Genomic DNA, 16331 nt, shown 5'->3' on the forward strand with positions numbered 1-16331 from the left:
CTCTCCTCTGCTAAGACACTGCTTGAAACCTACCTTTCTGGCCAAGGTTTTGGTCACCTGTCCTAATTTTTTTTTAATTAATTGATGGGATGTGGGCATCGCTGGCTAGGCCTGCATTTAGTGCCCATCCCTAATTGCCCTTGAGAAGATGGTGGTGAGCCGCCTTCTTGAACCGCTGCAGTCCATATGGTATAGGTACACCCACAATGCTGTTAGGAAGGGAGTTCCAGGATTTTGGCCCAGCGACAGTGAAGGAACAGAGATACAGGTCCAAGTCAGGATGGTGTGTGGCTTGGAGGGGAACTTGTAGGTGGTGATGTTCCCATGCGTCTGCTGCCCTCGTCCTTCTAAGTGGTAGAGGTCGCGGGTTTGGAAGGTGCTGTTGAAGGAGCTTTGGCGAGTTGCTGCAGTGCATCTTATAGATGGTACACACTGCAGCCACAGTGTGCCGGTGGTGGAGGGAGTGAATGTTGAAGGTGGTGGATGGAGTGCCATCTCCTTATGTGGCTTGGAGTCAAATTTTGTTTGATAATCGCTCCCGTGAAGCGTCTTGGGACATCTTACTATGTTAAAGGCGCTATATAAATACAAGTTGTTGTTGTCAGCAATAGCTGGCAAAATGTTGGGGTGTGGTGCAAAATAAATGAGAAATACTCTTAATATGAACAGTCTTGCTTTATGTAAAAGGAAATCAACTAGGATTCCAATTGCAAGTTTTCCCTTTTATTCAAGAATGGATGGGATTATTTAAAGAATATATAATTGGCATTAATTCTTTGAGTGAGAATCGTCAGATGCTGCCTTGCCATCTATACCAATTGGGAATGCCAACTGCAAAGCATAGGGAACCAAAGCAAAATATTTTCCTGCAACACCAAGAGTTTGAAGCTTCAGACTTGCTTTATGGTGTAAACAATTACCTAATGCACCGTGCCAAAATATTTCTTGTTGAAACGTGCCCCATCTGTTGGCGCATTGTTTGTGCTGCTGGAGGTTGCTTGCGCTGTTTATTAATTACAGGGAGCCTCCCTTCTTCAGTAATACATGCCAGCGGTTAACTAAAAACCAGATTGGCAGTCATAACCTTCAAAATTCCGCACTGCCCACAGGCAGCATAGCCCCTTCCCCACCCCATGGAGCACGTTAGTCCCACTTTCTGCAGGTATTGAAAGGTCTAACTGGCAATGTTTAAAGGGATTCTGGAGGCCTCTTCAGATAAGCTGAGGATTTTTTAAATTTACCTTTAAAGACTTTTGTGTTGACCAGGAGGAGCCAGGCCCACCAGAACAACTTCCAGCCCGCTGCCGGCCCATACTCGAACTCCGCACCCGCCCGCCCCCTGCCACCCGCCCCCACCAACCCGCTCCCCAGCATCCACTCCCCCTTTAAACAGGCCTTTCCTGTGGCGGGTTGAGTGCCACAGCCCACCGACCTTCTGCTGCAGCAAACTGGTGGACTGCTTGTCGCTGTCGTTTAAAACCAATCGTGCGAGAATCACGCGGAAGTCATTGTTGCTGGACTAACACCCCTTTGTTGCGGCCGTGACCACGGGAAGAAATCCACTGACACCCCCCTCAACAAACATCCGCCGAATTTTCACAGAGGAGGAAAATCCAAATTAGGTCCAATAACAGTCCTGTGATACCTACTGAGAAACTGCACAGGAAAAAGTAATTAACTTGTCTGTCATGGAATGATAATTTGTTTGCCAATTAAAGTTACCTATCAATGGAAGTGGACCATCCCAAATTTGAATAGAGGGTGGCACCACTCACAGGGTAAAAGAAAGGAATGCAGGATATTGCAAAACACAGCGAGCGAGCCATCTATTTGACTAGAGAGCTAACAACGGACCAGACTATATCAGAAAAAGATTAACCTATTGAAGGAAAAGGGAATCTGTATTGGAAGCATTTCCCAATAAGGTAAGCGCTACCAGTTCTCAGTCACTGCAAGACCTGTTTCTCTTGATAGTCTATTAATTTGTTGGGTACGTTTCATTAGCAAGTTATTCAATGCCTCTGGAATGCACAATTTCTTATGTATTTTTAGTTGCTGTGACATTTTTCCTGAGTGCAAATTCTTTCCTGTGATCACTTTCAAAGGGGCGGTACCTTAATGGGGAAGAGTTCAGAAAATAGTTTTAGCCGTGTTTGGAACTTAAAAAAAAAAAAAATTATGCTGCTAATTGTGCCATTCTGACATCTTCACTTTGTGCTCTGTGCTCTCCGCGGTCTTCCGACTGTCCATTTTTGCCATTATTGAATATTCATCCTCCAACTGCCCCAGATCTCTCTGTACAAAATGACTTTAGCTGCTTTGATATAGGCATGGGTGGTGTGTTTGCATCACTGGTTCCTGAAAGACAGGTTTCGTGCAGCCTGCAGTGGCTGCGCTATAGACCTGTTCCATTCACTAAGGCTGGTGCCCATTGGTAACTGGGGTTCCCACCTTAGTGAATTGGGCAGGTTTACATTGGGGTTGAACGAGACCCAGGCTCTAGGAACTGGCCTCAATATACATAAAACTGCATGGAATTTACAGCACCGAACCAGACCATTCAGCCCAACTGGTCTAAGCTGGTGACGATGCTCCACACAAGTGTCCTCCCACCCTACTTACGAACATATGATCAATGATGGACAGGTGAAGACCCTCTGGTCCGTCGAGCCTGTCGCACACAATTGCAATACCTTGTGCATCACAATGTATACACTCTACCCCACCCGAAACCGTGTGATTTCCTGGGAGAGGCGAAAAACCAGATAAAAAACCCAGGCCAAATAGGGAGAAAAAATCTGGGAAATTCCTCTCCGACCCATCTAGGCGATCGAAACTAGTCCAGGAGATCACTCTGGCCCTGCATTCCCTGCAGCACCTGCCTTCTGTAAGAGGTGATCTCCGCCCCAGCCAGAAACAGGTCCAGCTCTCGCTTGAAGGAATCATCCTATTACTTAATCTCACCCTATCAGCATATCCTTCTATTCCTTATCTAGCTTTCTCTTAAATGCATCAAATACATTTTTAGTTTACTGTAATATTTTGTATCAGTCAGCACCTTTAGGAGAGATGGTGAGAAAACTGGAGAGAGGGAGAGAGAGAGCATTTATTTTTTTCTCTTGTGGGTGTTGAGTAATGCAAAATAAATATAACAAATGGGTTAGTATAAAATCAGGCTTCAGGCAAAAATAGGATAGAATGAAGCAGTTGGTAAACTGAGAGAAAATTAAAATAACAATAGAAAATGCTGGAAGCACTCAACAGGTCAGGCAGCATCGAGGAGAGAGAAACAGGGTCAACGTTTCGGGTCGAGCACCCTTCGTTGGAACGTTAGATTAACTAGCTGGCATTAGACAGGAGCATAAAATTACAAAGAGACATTGATAAATTAAGTGAGAGGGCAAAACAGTGGCAAATGGCTTTCAACGCAGGTAAGTGTGAGGTCATCCATTTTGGACCAAAAAGAGATAGATCAGAGTATTATTTACTAGTGAAAAGCTAGGAACAGTGTAGGTCTAAAAAGATTTAGGGGTTCGCATACACAGATCACTAAAATGTAGTAGTCAAGTACAAAAATAATCAAAAAGGATAATGGCATGTTAGCTGCAATTAGCCCTGCTCCTGTTGAGTATTTTTACACTTGCCTGTACCTTGTCCTTTTCCATAACTATTCTAAACCTGATGATATTATGATCACTGTTTCCCAAATGCTCTCCCACTGAAACATGCTCCACCTGCCCCACTTCACTCTGCAGAACTACATCCAGCACTGCTTCCTTCCTCGTTGGGCTGGCAACACACTGATAAGAAAGTTCTCTTGTACACATTTCAGGAATTCCTCCCTCTCTTTGCCCTTTACACTGTTACTATCCCAGATATATTAAGATCATTTAACTGAATTTAAATTCAGTTAATTAAATAAATCTGGAATAAAAAGCTAATATCAGTAAGGGTGACCATGAAACTATCAGATTGTTGTAAAAATCCATCTGGTTCACTAATGTCCTTCAGGGAAGGAAATCTGCTGTCCTTACCCGGTCTGCCCTGGAGGGAAATAAACTTGCAGGGCTACGGGGATATAGCGGGGAATGGGACTGACTGGATTGTTCTACAGAGAGCTGGCACAGACTCCTTCTGTGCCATTATAACTCTATGGCCTAGAAATTGGCCTGAGGCGCCCAAGTGGCGCAAAGTTCGCTTGTGCGCTGGAATTTGCGCCGCGATCGCCACATTAGCGATCGCCGCAAATTCAGTTGAAGTGCCCCTAGAGGGAGACGGGGCACAGCTCGAGGCGCTCCGTGTCCCTCTTAGGGCGCTGAAACTGAATATCGCAGCGCAACGTGCCACAGCGCCACACGCTGCGGCACGGCACGCTGCGGTACTGCAGGCCTTCCTCCCATTGTTAAGGGGGAGGGGCCTGCAACAGCACGATCCCCGCTCACGAGTGCCAGCAAACGAGCCCGGCACCAAGGAGAAGTGCCGGGCTCTCAGGAAACAGCCGGCAATGCCGCTGGGGGGGTTAGGAGGCCGGGGACGGAGGTGCTGGCAGGCGGCTGCTGAAAAAGGTGGCCGCCCCGCACCTCCACCTTAACTTGCGCCGCTGCCGGCACAGTAAGGCCCCGTGAACCGGGCGCGGGTAGCGAACGGCGCAACTGCGGCGTTCGCTACCAAATATCGCGAACGGGGTGCGAATGGGGCGCTGCGCACACCGATGACGTAATCGGTGGCGGCGCAGCGCAAATGGCTAACGCCACCATTAGCGCCCCTGCTGAATATTGCGGGAGGCGCAGCCAGTGGCGCTACAGCCACTGACTGCCTCTTTTGGCGCTAACAGGTGGCGCTACTCACCCAATTTCTCCCCCTATGACTCAGACTCACAACAATGTGGTTGACTCTTAACTGCCCTCTGAAATGGCCTAGCAAGCCACTCAGTTGTACCAAACCGCTAATAGGAACAGCGGTTCAAGAAGGCGGCTCACCACCACCTTCTCAAGGGCAATTAAGGATGGGCAATAAATGCTGGCCTTGCCAGCGACGCCCACATCCCATAAATGAATAAATAAAAATTGAAGTCCCCCATTATCACAACGCCATAATTCTTGCATCTTTCTGCAATTTTCCTGCAAATTTGCTCCTCTATCTCCTTCCCACTATTTGGTGGCCAGCAATATACACCCAGTAGCATAATAGCTCCTTTATTCTTCTTTAATTCTAAACAAATAGATTCTGTCTTTGACCCCTCAACTACATCAACCCTTTCCAGTACTTTTAATAGTTTCTTTGTTCAATACTGCCACACCCTCTTTTTTCTACTTCCCTATTTCCGGAATACCTTGAAGCAATGAATATTAAGGGGGCGATTTTGCCAGCCCTGGGAAGGCGGAACTGCCAGGAAAATGGCAGAATATGGGGGTGGGTACCCAAACCGCCCCCAACCCGCCTCCATGCCATCTTCCTAAGAGGCGGGTAGCTGTCCCGCGCCGGGTCCCGTCTCCTTGGAGGCGGGCAGGGATTAAAGCCTATTAACTGCCTATTAACAGGTAGTTAACAGACAGAAAATAAGATTATCCCCTTTTTGCCCTCACAAGTGTGGGCTTCCCGAAGGCTCCAAAACCCGCCAGGTCAGCGAGGCGAGTACTGGGTCTGCGGGGGTCAGGAGGGTTCAAAAGTGTGGTGTGAAGGTAAGTGATGGGTGCAAGTGTGGAGAGGTGAGTATATGAGGTAAGTGTAAAGTGTTAGTAAAAGTGTACTTACCTTTGTTTCTTCCTGCAGGCTTCAGTCGGTTTGTATGCGGAGAGTCTCGGACCTCCGTGTTGCAGATGACAGATGGCCGTTGCATTCTCAGATGCAACAACCATCTAATTTCTGTAAAAGAAAGAAGTTTGATTAGGTCTTGAATTCAAGGCCTCATCAAACTACAGCGAATGTCACTGTTTGACAGCTTCACAGAGCTGTCAAATGATGACAATTCATCTGTCAAAAATTTTTGAGAGGTGAAACGTCATACGCTGACATTCTCTGCAACCGGCTTTCCCTTAATTGGTCTGCTAAGCCCGCTGGGCGGACTTAACAGGGTCGATCAAGAGAAAATAGCGTGGGTTGGCCACAAATCGATGGAGGCGGGAAATCGACCCGCCAAGCAGCAGTCCCACCTCCAACGTGCCCCCATTAACAAAATCGCCCAAGTTCCCAATTCTCCCCTTTTTTGAGCCAAGTGTCTGTTGTTGCCAACCTTATTTACCATACTACGTGCATTTACGCACATGCACTCCAAGTCCATCTTACACTGCCTTGCATTTTCCCCTTGTCTGATCTCTCCTATATCCGAACTATTCTTTATTCTAGTGCTATTTCTCTCTCCCAGTCCTCTGTGCACCTTGTTTCTCCTAATGTTTCATCCTGGTGCCCATCCTCCTGCCAAATTAGTTTAACCCCCCCAACCACCCATAGCATTTGTTAACCTCCCTGCGAGCACATTGGTCCCAGCTTTGTTGAGGTGCAACCTGTGCATCTTGAACTTGTCCCTCCTGCACCAGAACTGGTCCCAATGCCCCAGGAAACTGAAGTCCTCCATCCTGCACCATTTCTTCAGCCACACGTTAACCTGTCTTATCCTACTATTCCTATACTCACTAGCGCATGGCACTGGGAGTAATCCACAGATTACGAACCTTTGAGATCCTACTCTTTAATTTCCTCCCTAGGTCCTGAAACTCTGCCTGCAGGACCTCAACCCTTTTCCTTCCTATGTCATTGGTTCCCAACTGGACCACGACTTCTGGCTGTTTCCCTTCCCCACTCAAAATGTCCTGCACCCTCTCAGTGATGTCCTTTACCCTGGCACCATGGATGCAACACACCACGTGGGACTCAGGTCAGCAGTTGCAGAAACGCCTGCCTATCCCCCTGACTATCGAATCCCCTATGACCACTGCATTTCTACACTTTGCTGTGCCCCCCTGTGCAGCCATTTGCCCATGGTGCCATGGATGTGCTCTAGACTGCACTCTCCCGGGGTGTCATCACCCTCACCTGTATTCAGCACTGAAACCTGGTTTGAGACTGCCACGCTCCCGGAGGATTCCTGCACCACCTGCCGCTTCCTACCCTGCCTCATGCTGGATAAAATTAGCACAATGTGGTTGCAGACTAGTGAGTCAGTTAGAAAACATTGGTGAAAGAGGACATGTCTGAGCAAGAAAGAGGAAGACGGTTACGTTGCTGCACTTGGTTTAATATATTCCCGTAATTGAGTGGCATACGGGCAACCATCCATCATCGATGGGTAGCAACAGCGGGTGATTGATCAAAGTGGGACCCACCCCTAACCTTTACTCCCGCCCCAACAAACAAGAACAGCATAAAAAGAAGACATCATGGCAGGTCCAGCACGGCAGTGGATGGAGTCTGAAGAACCTCGTCTAAAGGAAGGACATCCAAGAAGAAGAACCTCAAGTGCTACGAAACTGATCACTTCACCGTCTTGACGTTTGAAGACTTGATTGAAGGTTGTATGTACTGCTTTTTTAAAAAAGATATGGGCCTAGAAATTAGGTATAGCCCCGCCAGGTCTTTAGCGCCCGAAATTTAGCGCTCGGCCGGATTCCCGTAGCGCCCGCCTGAAATTCAGTTGCGCCGCCCCAACACGGAGGCGGGCGCTATTGGAGGGTTTGGCCGCCTCGTTTGGGGCGAAGAATGTCAGTTTCAGGCGTCCAGCTGCCGCTGCGGCACCCGATGCGGTGCGGCAGGCTGGGGTACTGCAGGCCTCCTCCTTCTCTTAAGGAGGAGCTGCCTGCAGCCGTGAGATCGCCGCTGGATTCCCCCGGCAAATGAGCCCGGCACCACGGAGAAGTGCCGGGCTCGCGGGAGTGACACACCAATGCCGCGGGGGGGTGGTGCAGGAGTCCGGGGAGGGAGGTGCGGCCAGGTGGCCGCCGGGAAAGCGGCCGGCCGCCCCTCCACCTTTATGCGCCGGCCTCTCGGAGCTGCAAGGCACCGTTTTGCAAACGCTGTTTGCGGCCGCCACGGGAGAGGCGGCCGCAACTGAATTTGGCGGTCGGACCGGAATTGCATTGGAACCGGGGCGCTGCGCACACCGATGATGTCATCGGTGTCGGCGCAGCGCTACCGGCTAACGTCGATGTTACGGACCAACTGAATTTCGGGCGCGAAAAAACTTCTGCCGCAAACCACTCTATAGCCCATAAGTGGGCGCAAACGCGACTGAATTTCTAGGCCATAGTTTTTATTCATTCATGGGATGAGAATGTCGCTGGCAATGCCAGCATTTATTGCCCATCCCTAATTGCCCTCAAGAAGGTGGTGGTGAGCCGCCTTCTTGAATCGCTGCAGTCTGTGTGGTGAAGGTACTCCCACAGTGCTGTTAGGTCGGGAGTTCCAGGATTTTGACCCAGCAACGATGAAGGATCGGCAATATAGTAAGTCAGGATGGTGTGTGACTTGGAGGGGAAATTGGAGGTGGTGGTGTTCCCATGCGCCTGCTGCCCTTGTCCTTCTAGGTGGAAGAGGTCGCAGGTTTGGGAGATGCTATCAAAGAAGCCTTGGCGAGTTGCTGCAGTGCATCTTGTAGATAGTACACACTGCAGCCATGGGGCACTGGTGGTGGAGGGAGTGAATGTTTAAGGTAGTGGATGGGGTGCAGATCAAGAGGATTGCTTTGTCCTGGATGGTGTCAAGCTTCTTGAGTGTTGTTAGAACTGCATTCATCCAGGCAAGTGGAGAATATTCCATCACACTCCTGACTTGTGGCTTGTAGGTAGTAGAAAAGTTTTGGGGAGCCAGTAAGTGAGTCACTCAACGCAGAATACCTAGCCTCTGACCTGCTCTGGTAACCACAGTGTTTATATGGCTGGTCCAGTTAAGTTTCTGGTCAATGGTGACTCCCAGGATGTTGATGGTGGGGGATTTGACAATGGTAATGGCGTTGATTATCAAGGGGAGGTGGTTAGACACTTTCTTGTTGGAGATGGTCATTGCCCAGCACTGTGTGACGCAAATTTTACTTGCCACTTATCAACTTGATGCTTGTGTGAACTGTTGAATCATTAAACAAAACTTTTGATTAAACTAAGATATAGAATAGTGTGGGTTTCTTTGACTGTATTGTCCAGGTCCATGAATCACTGGAAAATCTATATTCCTACAGTAACTGGGATTTCCACTTTAGTGAATCTGGCAGAATCTGAAATTCTACATGAGTTCTAATGGTCTCCTGCCGTAACTCTGGTGGGAGACAAGCAGAACCCCAAAGGAAATGGCAGTGCTGTTTTGATTTGACCTGTAAGGGTGGCAGTGCCTCCACCTGCCCCTTACATGAAATAACAGACAAAGGGGGAGGGAATGCCCTAAGTTGGCAGTTGCTACTCCTGCACCTTGAATTGGAGTGTTGTTTCGGTGGTGGCTGGTATGCCATGTAAGGTGAGGTGTACCCGCCTTTACAAGGGTGCACGTGGGCCCATGAGTAGGGTCAGGATCTGGCAGGCACCCTGGATCCACACAGAGGTAAAAACACTTACATTACAAAAAACATGTCATGGATTGTCTCCTTTGACCTGTGGCCTATTGGAGCAGTGCTACGTTGGGAGGTGTGGGGAACCAAAGGCAGACGAAGGCTGAAGTTTCAATTAGCATGGGGCAGGAGGGTACCAGAGATGCATCTGAGGTGGAGCTTACCCCCAGCCTGCCCCATGCTCAATGAGATGTTCTTAGAATATTTTATGAATATGGCTTGAATTAAGCTAAGCTAAAAGACAGAGGGCGTGAAATTCGGTTAAGCCCCGTTTGGGGCCGGTAACCGAGTTAAGGCCGGACATTTATCACCCAGCGCAGAAGTACCACCCCGGACGCTAAATTCGGCTTACCGCCCCGCACAGGAAGTGGAACGCAATCTCGGGTGGTAACTGAAGCAATGTTGGGGCGTGATTGGCAGCGCTCTACGGAGGCTCTGCGGAGCGCTGCCGCGTTTCAACGCCCCTCCGCTTCAGTTAAAGGGGAGGGCCACTGCGCACTCTGCAGGGCCTCCGATGGCCCACACTAGGCCACCAGGGTGGCGTGGTGCCGCGGCCGCAGCCCAGCACCAAGGCGCGGCGCCGGGCTGCGCGATGGCGGTCAGGACCACGCCACTGCCCACCACGGAGGGCTGACCTGGAGCTCGGCCAAAAAAAAATGGCGGCGTGGGTCGCGGCCACACCTCCCCTTTAAGAATTGCCCCGCGAGCGGAGGTTGGCCCAGTTCGAGTTCCGTGAGGCTGGCGCTGACACCGCCCGCGGCAGCCTCACAGGGCGCAGCCAAATTTCTGCCGCGGGACAGTAAGGGGACGCGGCGGGGCGCTAAGAGGTCACAGCACACGCCGATGATTCATCGGCGGCGGTGCAGCGGCACGGGCTGCTACCGGCAGGGGCACGCCGCTATCGGGTAGCGTCTCAGCAATGCCCCACCGCATTTCTTGGGAGGCGCTTTTTTCCGCCCCCACCCCCACCCATCCGGCGATAATCCCTTTGTGCCCAGTTAGCGCTCCCCGGAGGCGCTAACGGCAGGCGCAAAGGAGCCAAATTTCTAGCCCTCTAGAGAATGCTGAGGTTTTAAAGTTATAACACCCAAGTCAAGAGATAACCCTTGACCTAGATAAGGGAGACGGTTGCTAAGCGATCCACGTAGCTAAAGACCCGAAAACACTGGAAACTGTTCGGGCAGTAGACTTGTTGGCACCATGTGAGGCCTTAATAAGATTGTACTCAGATAACGGATCTTACGCATTTCTGACAGGAACAAACTGTTATACAGCCGAGTTAAAGGATGAAGTAGCCACAGTGCGTGGCATCTCTGAAGTCAGTTAACACAGTGGGGGCGGGATTAATGACTAGACGGTAAGAACAGAGGTGTGTACGTGCAGCCCAAAGGCCACCGGATAGTATAAAGATAGAGCATCCTCTTTCCAAACGTTAGAGCTCTCGAGACAGTCGGAAGTCCATTGCCTTGAAGGAAGCCCACGAGGGTCAAGTCTGACCACCTTGAAATCCACGGGGAACCAGGTGTTGTCATTTAATGTAACACTGTTGTATAAGAACAATACCGTTATTAGTCAATATATATTAAAGCTTGTTATTGAAAACCACTCCAGCCAGAATCACGCGGAAGTTTTTGTTGCTGGACTAACAACCCTTTATTGTGGCAGTAACCACGGGAAGAATTCTGCTTTCAGATGGCCTCCCACTGACCCCACAAACCTCGGCAGCGTCAGTACTGGTGGGGCACCATTGGCTTAACTGCTGAGATCTTTTGGGATCTTCTAATCTAAAGCACAAGCCAAGCAATTGCTTGTACACATGAATTTATATATTACATATATATATATATAAGTGTCAATACCCACCAATATGATTGGAGAGCAGGGCTCGGGGAAAAGCTCTGTGCTGGAGCTGTTCTCAGAGGTGGGCCTTCCCAGGGGCACTAGTAAGAAGAATATTGGGCTTATTTTTCTCCGTCTAATCCATCTGCTGCAGTGGGAATTGGTGAAGCAGTCAGCCGTAAGATATGTTACTGTCAATAAAAGCATTTGTTTGAGGAGAAACCTGAGACTTCTTCTCCTCTCAGTCAAAGAACCAGAGGTTCCATTCAGTGGGAAGCATCTGATCGCCACGTATTGAAAACAGGGTGGGTTTCAAAAGCCAAAGGGCAAGTCACACCTGTGCTTCTCCTCGGGATCGGTTCAGAGCAATCAGCACTGCCCGCAATAATTGGGAAAATCTGCTTTCTTCGCACAGATCCGCTCTTCAGAAAATGGCTGCCTTTTGCACTAAGTATGAGGAAAAGGTTCGCACTTACATTGACCTCATTGACAGCATGAGATCAATGGGTATAGATAAGGAGTTTCCTCTACCCACCATCGCTGTGATTGGAGACCAGAGCTCGGGGAAAAGCTCGGTGCTGGAGATGCTCTCTGAGGTGGACCTTCCCAGGGGAAAAGGTAAGAAGAATGTTGTGCTTATTCTCTCTCTCTCTCTCTCTGTCGAATCCATCTGCCCTTTAACATTTTCAGAATTTCTGGGGCTTTTAGATGTAATGGGAAAGGATGTCTTGAGGTGAGGAGTATCACTACAGAGGAATGGAACCTTTCCATTCTTTTTGCACATGGCGTTGGCTTTGCTCCCTCCCAGGCCAGGTTTAGTGCAACTTAGACCCAGAGTGAAGTTCCCTCTATTCTGCCCAACATGTCTTAACCCCAACCTGGCTGTGATATTTTCATTTTTCACAGAAACTATCTTTGTACTCTCTCTGAGTGTTCAAATCACCAGTAGAATTTGTGAAGTGTACCTCGGCCATGTAGAGGGTGGCGTGCGCCCAGTCAGCTTTGTCTCTGACTGTCTCTGAGTGGTTCGAATCGCTCCCACACCCCTGGGTTCTAGACACCGGACTTAGGTACAGGTGGCGATACAGAAAATCGAGTAGACAAGTGGTTTGGTGTAAGAAAACCAGAATTTTATTACAAGCAGAATACAACAATCTTATGAAAATTACTGGTATGAAATTATAGGCATCAACAATGACACTACATGGGAATGGGGAACACACGGCACATCGAGGGAAAACAATTACATTAACAATCCCCTTATCCTTATCCCACCCCCTACACCTAACTAGATTAAGCTATGAGGGGCCAGGAATTCATGCTCCCCAGTCCAAAACCTGTTGCTTTAACGGTTGTGAGTTTTGGGGTCCGTTCTTGCTGTCCTTTGGGGTATCTCGTCGGCACGTGGTCTCAGGGCGCGGCGCTGAAGTTGTTGATGTGAAGCACCCTCCCTTTTCCTCAGATACCGTTGTCGTCAAGTCGCGATGGGTTTTCTTCTTCTTCTCCCTCGGGCGGTCGTCGGCGGTAATGTCACGGTCGGGGGTCGATTGGCGGTCTTTACCATCTAAATGATTTTGCTATCCATGCTTCGAACGCCAGTTTATTCTTTAACCGGGCTATTACTGTCCATGTGACAAACGCCAGCTTATAACTAGGCTGTATGTCTCGATTTTGCTACCCATCCTTCGAATGCCAGCATATTCTTAAATTGGGGTTACACTATGCGTTTGTGCCCCAATGCGCCTTTCCGCTGCCCTTCTCTGCCTTTACCGGTTTAGTCATAGAGTCGTGGAGTTATACAGCACAGAAAGAGGCCCTTCGGCCCATCGTGTCTGCGCCGTCCATCAATCCCTGTCCAGTCTAATCCCATTTTCCAGCATTTGGTCCATAGCCTTGTATGCAATGGCATTTCAAGTGCTCATCCAAATGCTTCTTGAATGTTGCGAGGGTTCCTGCCTCTACCACCCTTTCAGGCAGTGAGTTCCAGATTCCAACCACCCTCTGGGTGAAAAAGTTCCTCCTCAAATCCCCTCTAAATCTCCTGCCCCTTACCCTGAATCTATGCCCCCTTGTTATTGACCCCCCTACTAAGGGGAAAAGTTCCTCTTTATCTACCCTATCTATGCCCCTCATCATTTTGTACACCTCAATCAGGTCCCCCCTCAGCCTTCTTTGCTCCAAGGAAAACAACCCCAGCCTGTTTAGTCTTTCTTCATAGCTGAGGCGCTCCATCCCAGGTAACATCCTGGTGAATCTTCTCTGCACCCTCTCCAAAGCAATCACATCCTTCCTATAGTGAGGCGACCAGAACTGCACACAGTACTCCAGCTGTGGCCTCACCAGCGTTTTGTACAGCTCCATCATAACCTCCCTGCTCTTATATTCTATGCCTCGGCTAATGAAGGCAAGTATCCCATATGCCTTTTTAACCACCTTATCTACCTGTTCCGCTGCCTTCAGGGATCTATGTACATGTACACCAAGGTCCCTCTGACCCTCTTTACTTCCTAGGGTCCTACCACTCATTGTGTATTCCCTTGCCTTATTTGTCCGTCCAAAATGCATCACCTCGCACTTTTCAGGGTTAAATTCCATTTGCCACTTTTCCGCCCATCTGACCAACCCGTTTATATCGTCCTGTAGCCTGAGGCTTTCCTCCTTGCAATTTACCACCCCACCAATTTTCGTGTCATCCGCGAACTTACTGATCATACCTTTTACATTCTCATCCAAATCATTTATGTAGATCACAAACAGCAAGGGACCCAGCACCGATCCCTGAGGTACCCCACTGGACACAGGCTTCCAGTCACAAAAGCAACCTTCGACCATCACCCTCTGCCTCCTGCCACTCAGCCAGTTTAGGATCCAACGCGCCAAGGCACCCTGGATCCCATGGGCTCTTACCTTCTTGACCAGTCTCCTATGCGGGACTTTGTCAAAAGCTTTGCTGAAGTCCATGTAAACCACATCCACAGCATTTCCCTCATCCACACACCTAGTCACCCCCTCGAAAAATTCAATCAGATTTGTCAGACATGATTTACCCTTGACAAAGCCATGCTGACTATCCCCGATTAATCCTTGCCTCTCCAAGTGGAGACTAATTTTGTCCCTCAGAATTTTTTCCAATAATTTCCCTACCACAGATGTTAGGCTCATTGGCCTGTAATTCCCTGGTTTATCCCTGCTACCCTTCTTGTATAATGGTATTACGTTAGCTGTTCTCCAGTCCTCTGGTACATCCCCTGTGGCCAGAGAGGTTCTGAAAATTTGTGTCAGAGCCCCTGCAATCTCCTCCTTTGCCTCATACAACAGCCTGGGATACATCTCGTCCGGGCCTGGGGATTTATCCACTTTTTGGCCTGCTAAAACCGCTAGTACCTCCTCCCTCTCGATGCTAATATGTTCAAGTATGTCACAGTCCCCTTGCCCGATTTCTATGTCTACATCGTCTTTCTCCATAGTGAACACAGATGCAAAAAATTCATTTAAAACCCCGCCTACATCATCTGGCTCTACACACAGATTGCCACTTTGGTCCCTAATGGGCCCTACCCTTTCCCTGGTTATCCTCTTGCCCTTAATATACTTATAAAACATCTTAGGATTTTGCTCGCCAGTGTTATTTCATGGCCCCTCCTCGCCCTCCTAATTTCTTTTTTAAGTATGCCCCTGCACTTTTTATACTCCTCTAGGGCTTCCTCCGTCTTTAGCCTTTTGTAACTGCCAAAAGCCCCCCTTTTTTTCCTAATGCATTTTTGTATATCCCTTGTCATCCAAGGTTCCCTTTGCTTGTTGGTCCCACCCTTGACCTTTACAGGAACATGTTGGCGTTGTACTCTCTCTATTTCCCTTCTGAAAGTCTCCCACTGTTTTGATGTGGATTTTCCTATAAGTAGCTGCTCCCAGTCCACTTTGGCCAGATCCTGCCTTATCATATTAAAATCGGCCTTCCCCCAATTTAGAACCCTTATTTCCGGGCTGTCTTTGTCTTTTTCCATGACCACCTTAAATCTCACCGAATTATGGTCACTGTCGCCAAAATGCTCTCCTACTGACACTTCCACCACTTGCCCGGCTACATTCCCTAGAATTAGGTCCAGTACCGCCCCCTCTCTTGTAGGACTTTCTACATGTTGGCTCAAAAAGCTCTCCTGGATGCACTTTAAGAATTTTGCACCCTCTAAGCCTTTCACACTCTGACTATCCCACTTAATATTGGGGAAGTTGAAATCCCCCACTATTATTACCCTATTATTTTCGCACTTCTCTGAGATTTGCCTACATATCTGTTCCTCTATCTCCCCCTGACTGTTTGGGGGCCTATAGTACACTCCCAGCAAAGTGCTTGCCCCCTTTTTGTTTTTAAGTTCTACCCATATGGCCTCATTAGAGGAACCCGCTAATATATCATCCCTCCTTACAGCAGTAATTGACTCCTTAATTAATATTGCAACACCCCCTCCCCTTTTACACCCCCCTCTGTCTCGCCTGAAGATTCTTCTTCGTCTCGTCTCGGCTCGTCTGCCCGTTTGTGGCCTGTGTGTCCTGTGTGGTTTTGAACTCGGGTCTCGTTCTCCTCCCGCGTTTGGCCCCAGTGTAATGGGCGACCTTGGTTGTTGAGCAGCGCGGGGAGCGAGAAGAGAGCCCACCACGAGGCCACGGCGCGAGTACGAGAGGCAGCAGGCCAAGGCCACAGGCAAGAGATAAGAGCGATAAGAGAGCGATTGCCACTGATGGGCCTACAATTATACCCGTTCTTCCACTCCTTATCTGCGCGCCAAATCAGGTCAGTCCATTGTCTAACTTTTGGCGGGCTTGTTTAAATGGTTACAACCATTTATTTTAACGATTTGTGGAGTGGTTGTCTCCGGGTCTAATGGCCCCGATGTCCTGGTTGTTTGTCATGGATGAAGCTTAATTGTCCCCATCCTGACTTGATGGCTACTGTGAGCTGTTA

At 49.0% G+C, this 16331-nt stretch overlaps 1 protein-coding gene across 1 annotated transcript in view; it reads left to right on the plus strand.

Annotated features, from left to right (window-relative positions):
* The first annotated feature begins 1816 nt into the window (after positions 1-1816).
* Positions 1817-16331, plus strand: part of LOC147107849 (interferon-induced GTP-binding protein Mx1-like) — a 99392-nt gene continuing 84877 nt past the window's right edge. Inside the window, exons 1-2 of the mRNA XM_086007202.1 lie at positions 1817-1925; positions 11784-11986. Coding sequence (XP_085863328.1) covers positions 11800-11986 — 187 coding nt within the window. The 5' untranslated portion in view covers positions 1817-1925; positions 11784-11799. The remainder of the gene's footprint in view (positions 1926-11783; positions 11987-16331) is intronic.

Source organism: Somniosus microcephalus, chromosome 14 (genome assembly GCF_052327205.1).
Source record: "Somniosus microcephalus isolate GS21.2 chromosome 14, FLI_Smic_1.0, whole genome shotgun sequence".
NCBI classification, from domain to species: domain Eukaryota; kingdom Metazoa; phylum Chordata; class Chondrichthyes; order Squaliformes; family Somniosidae; genus Somniosus; species Somniosus microcephalus.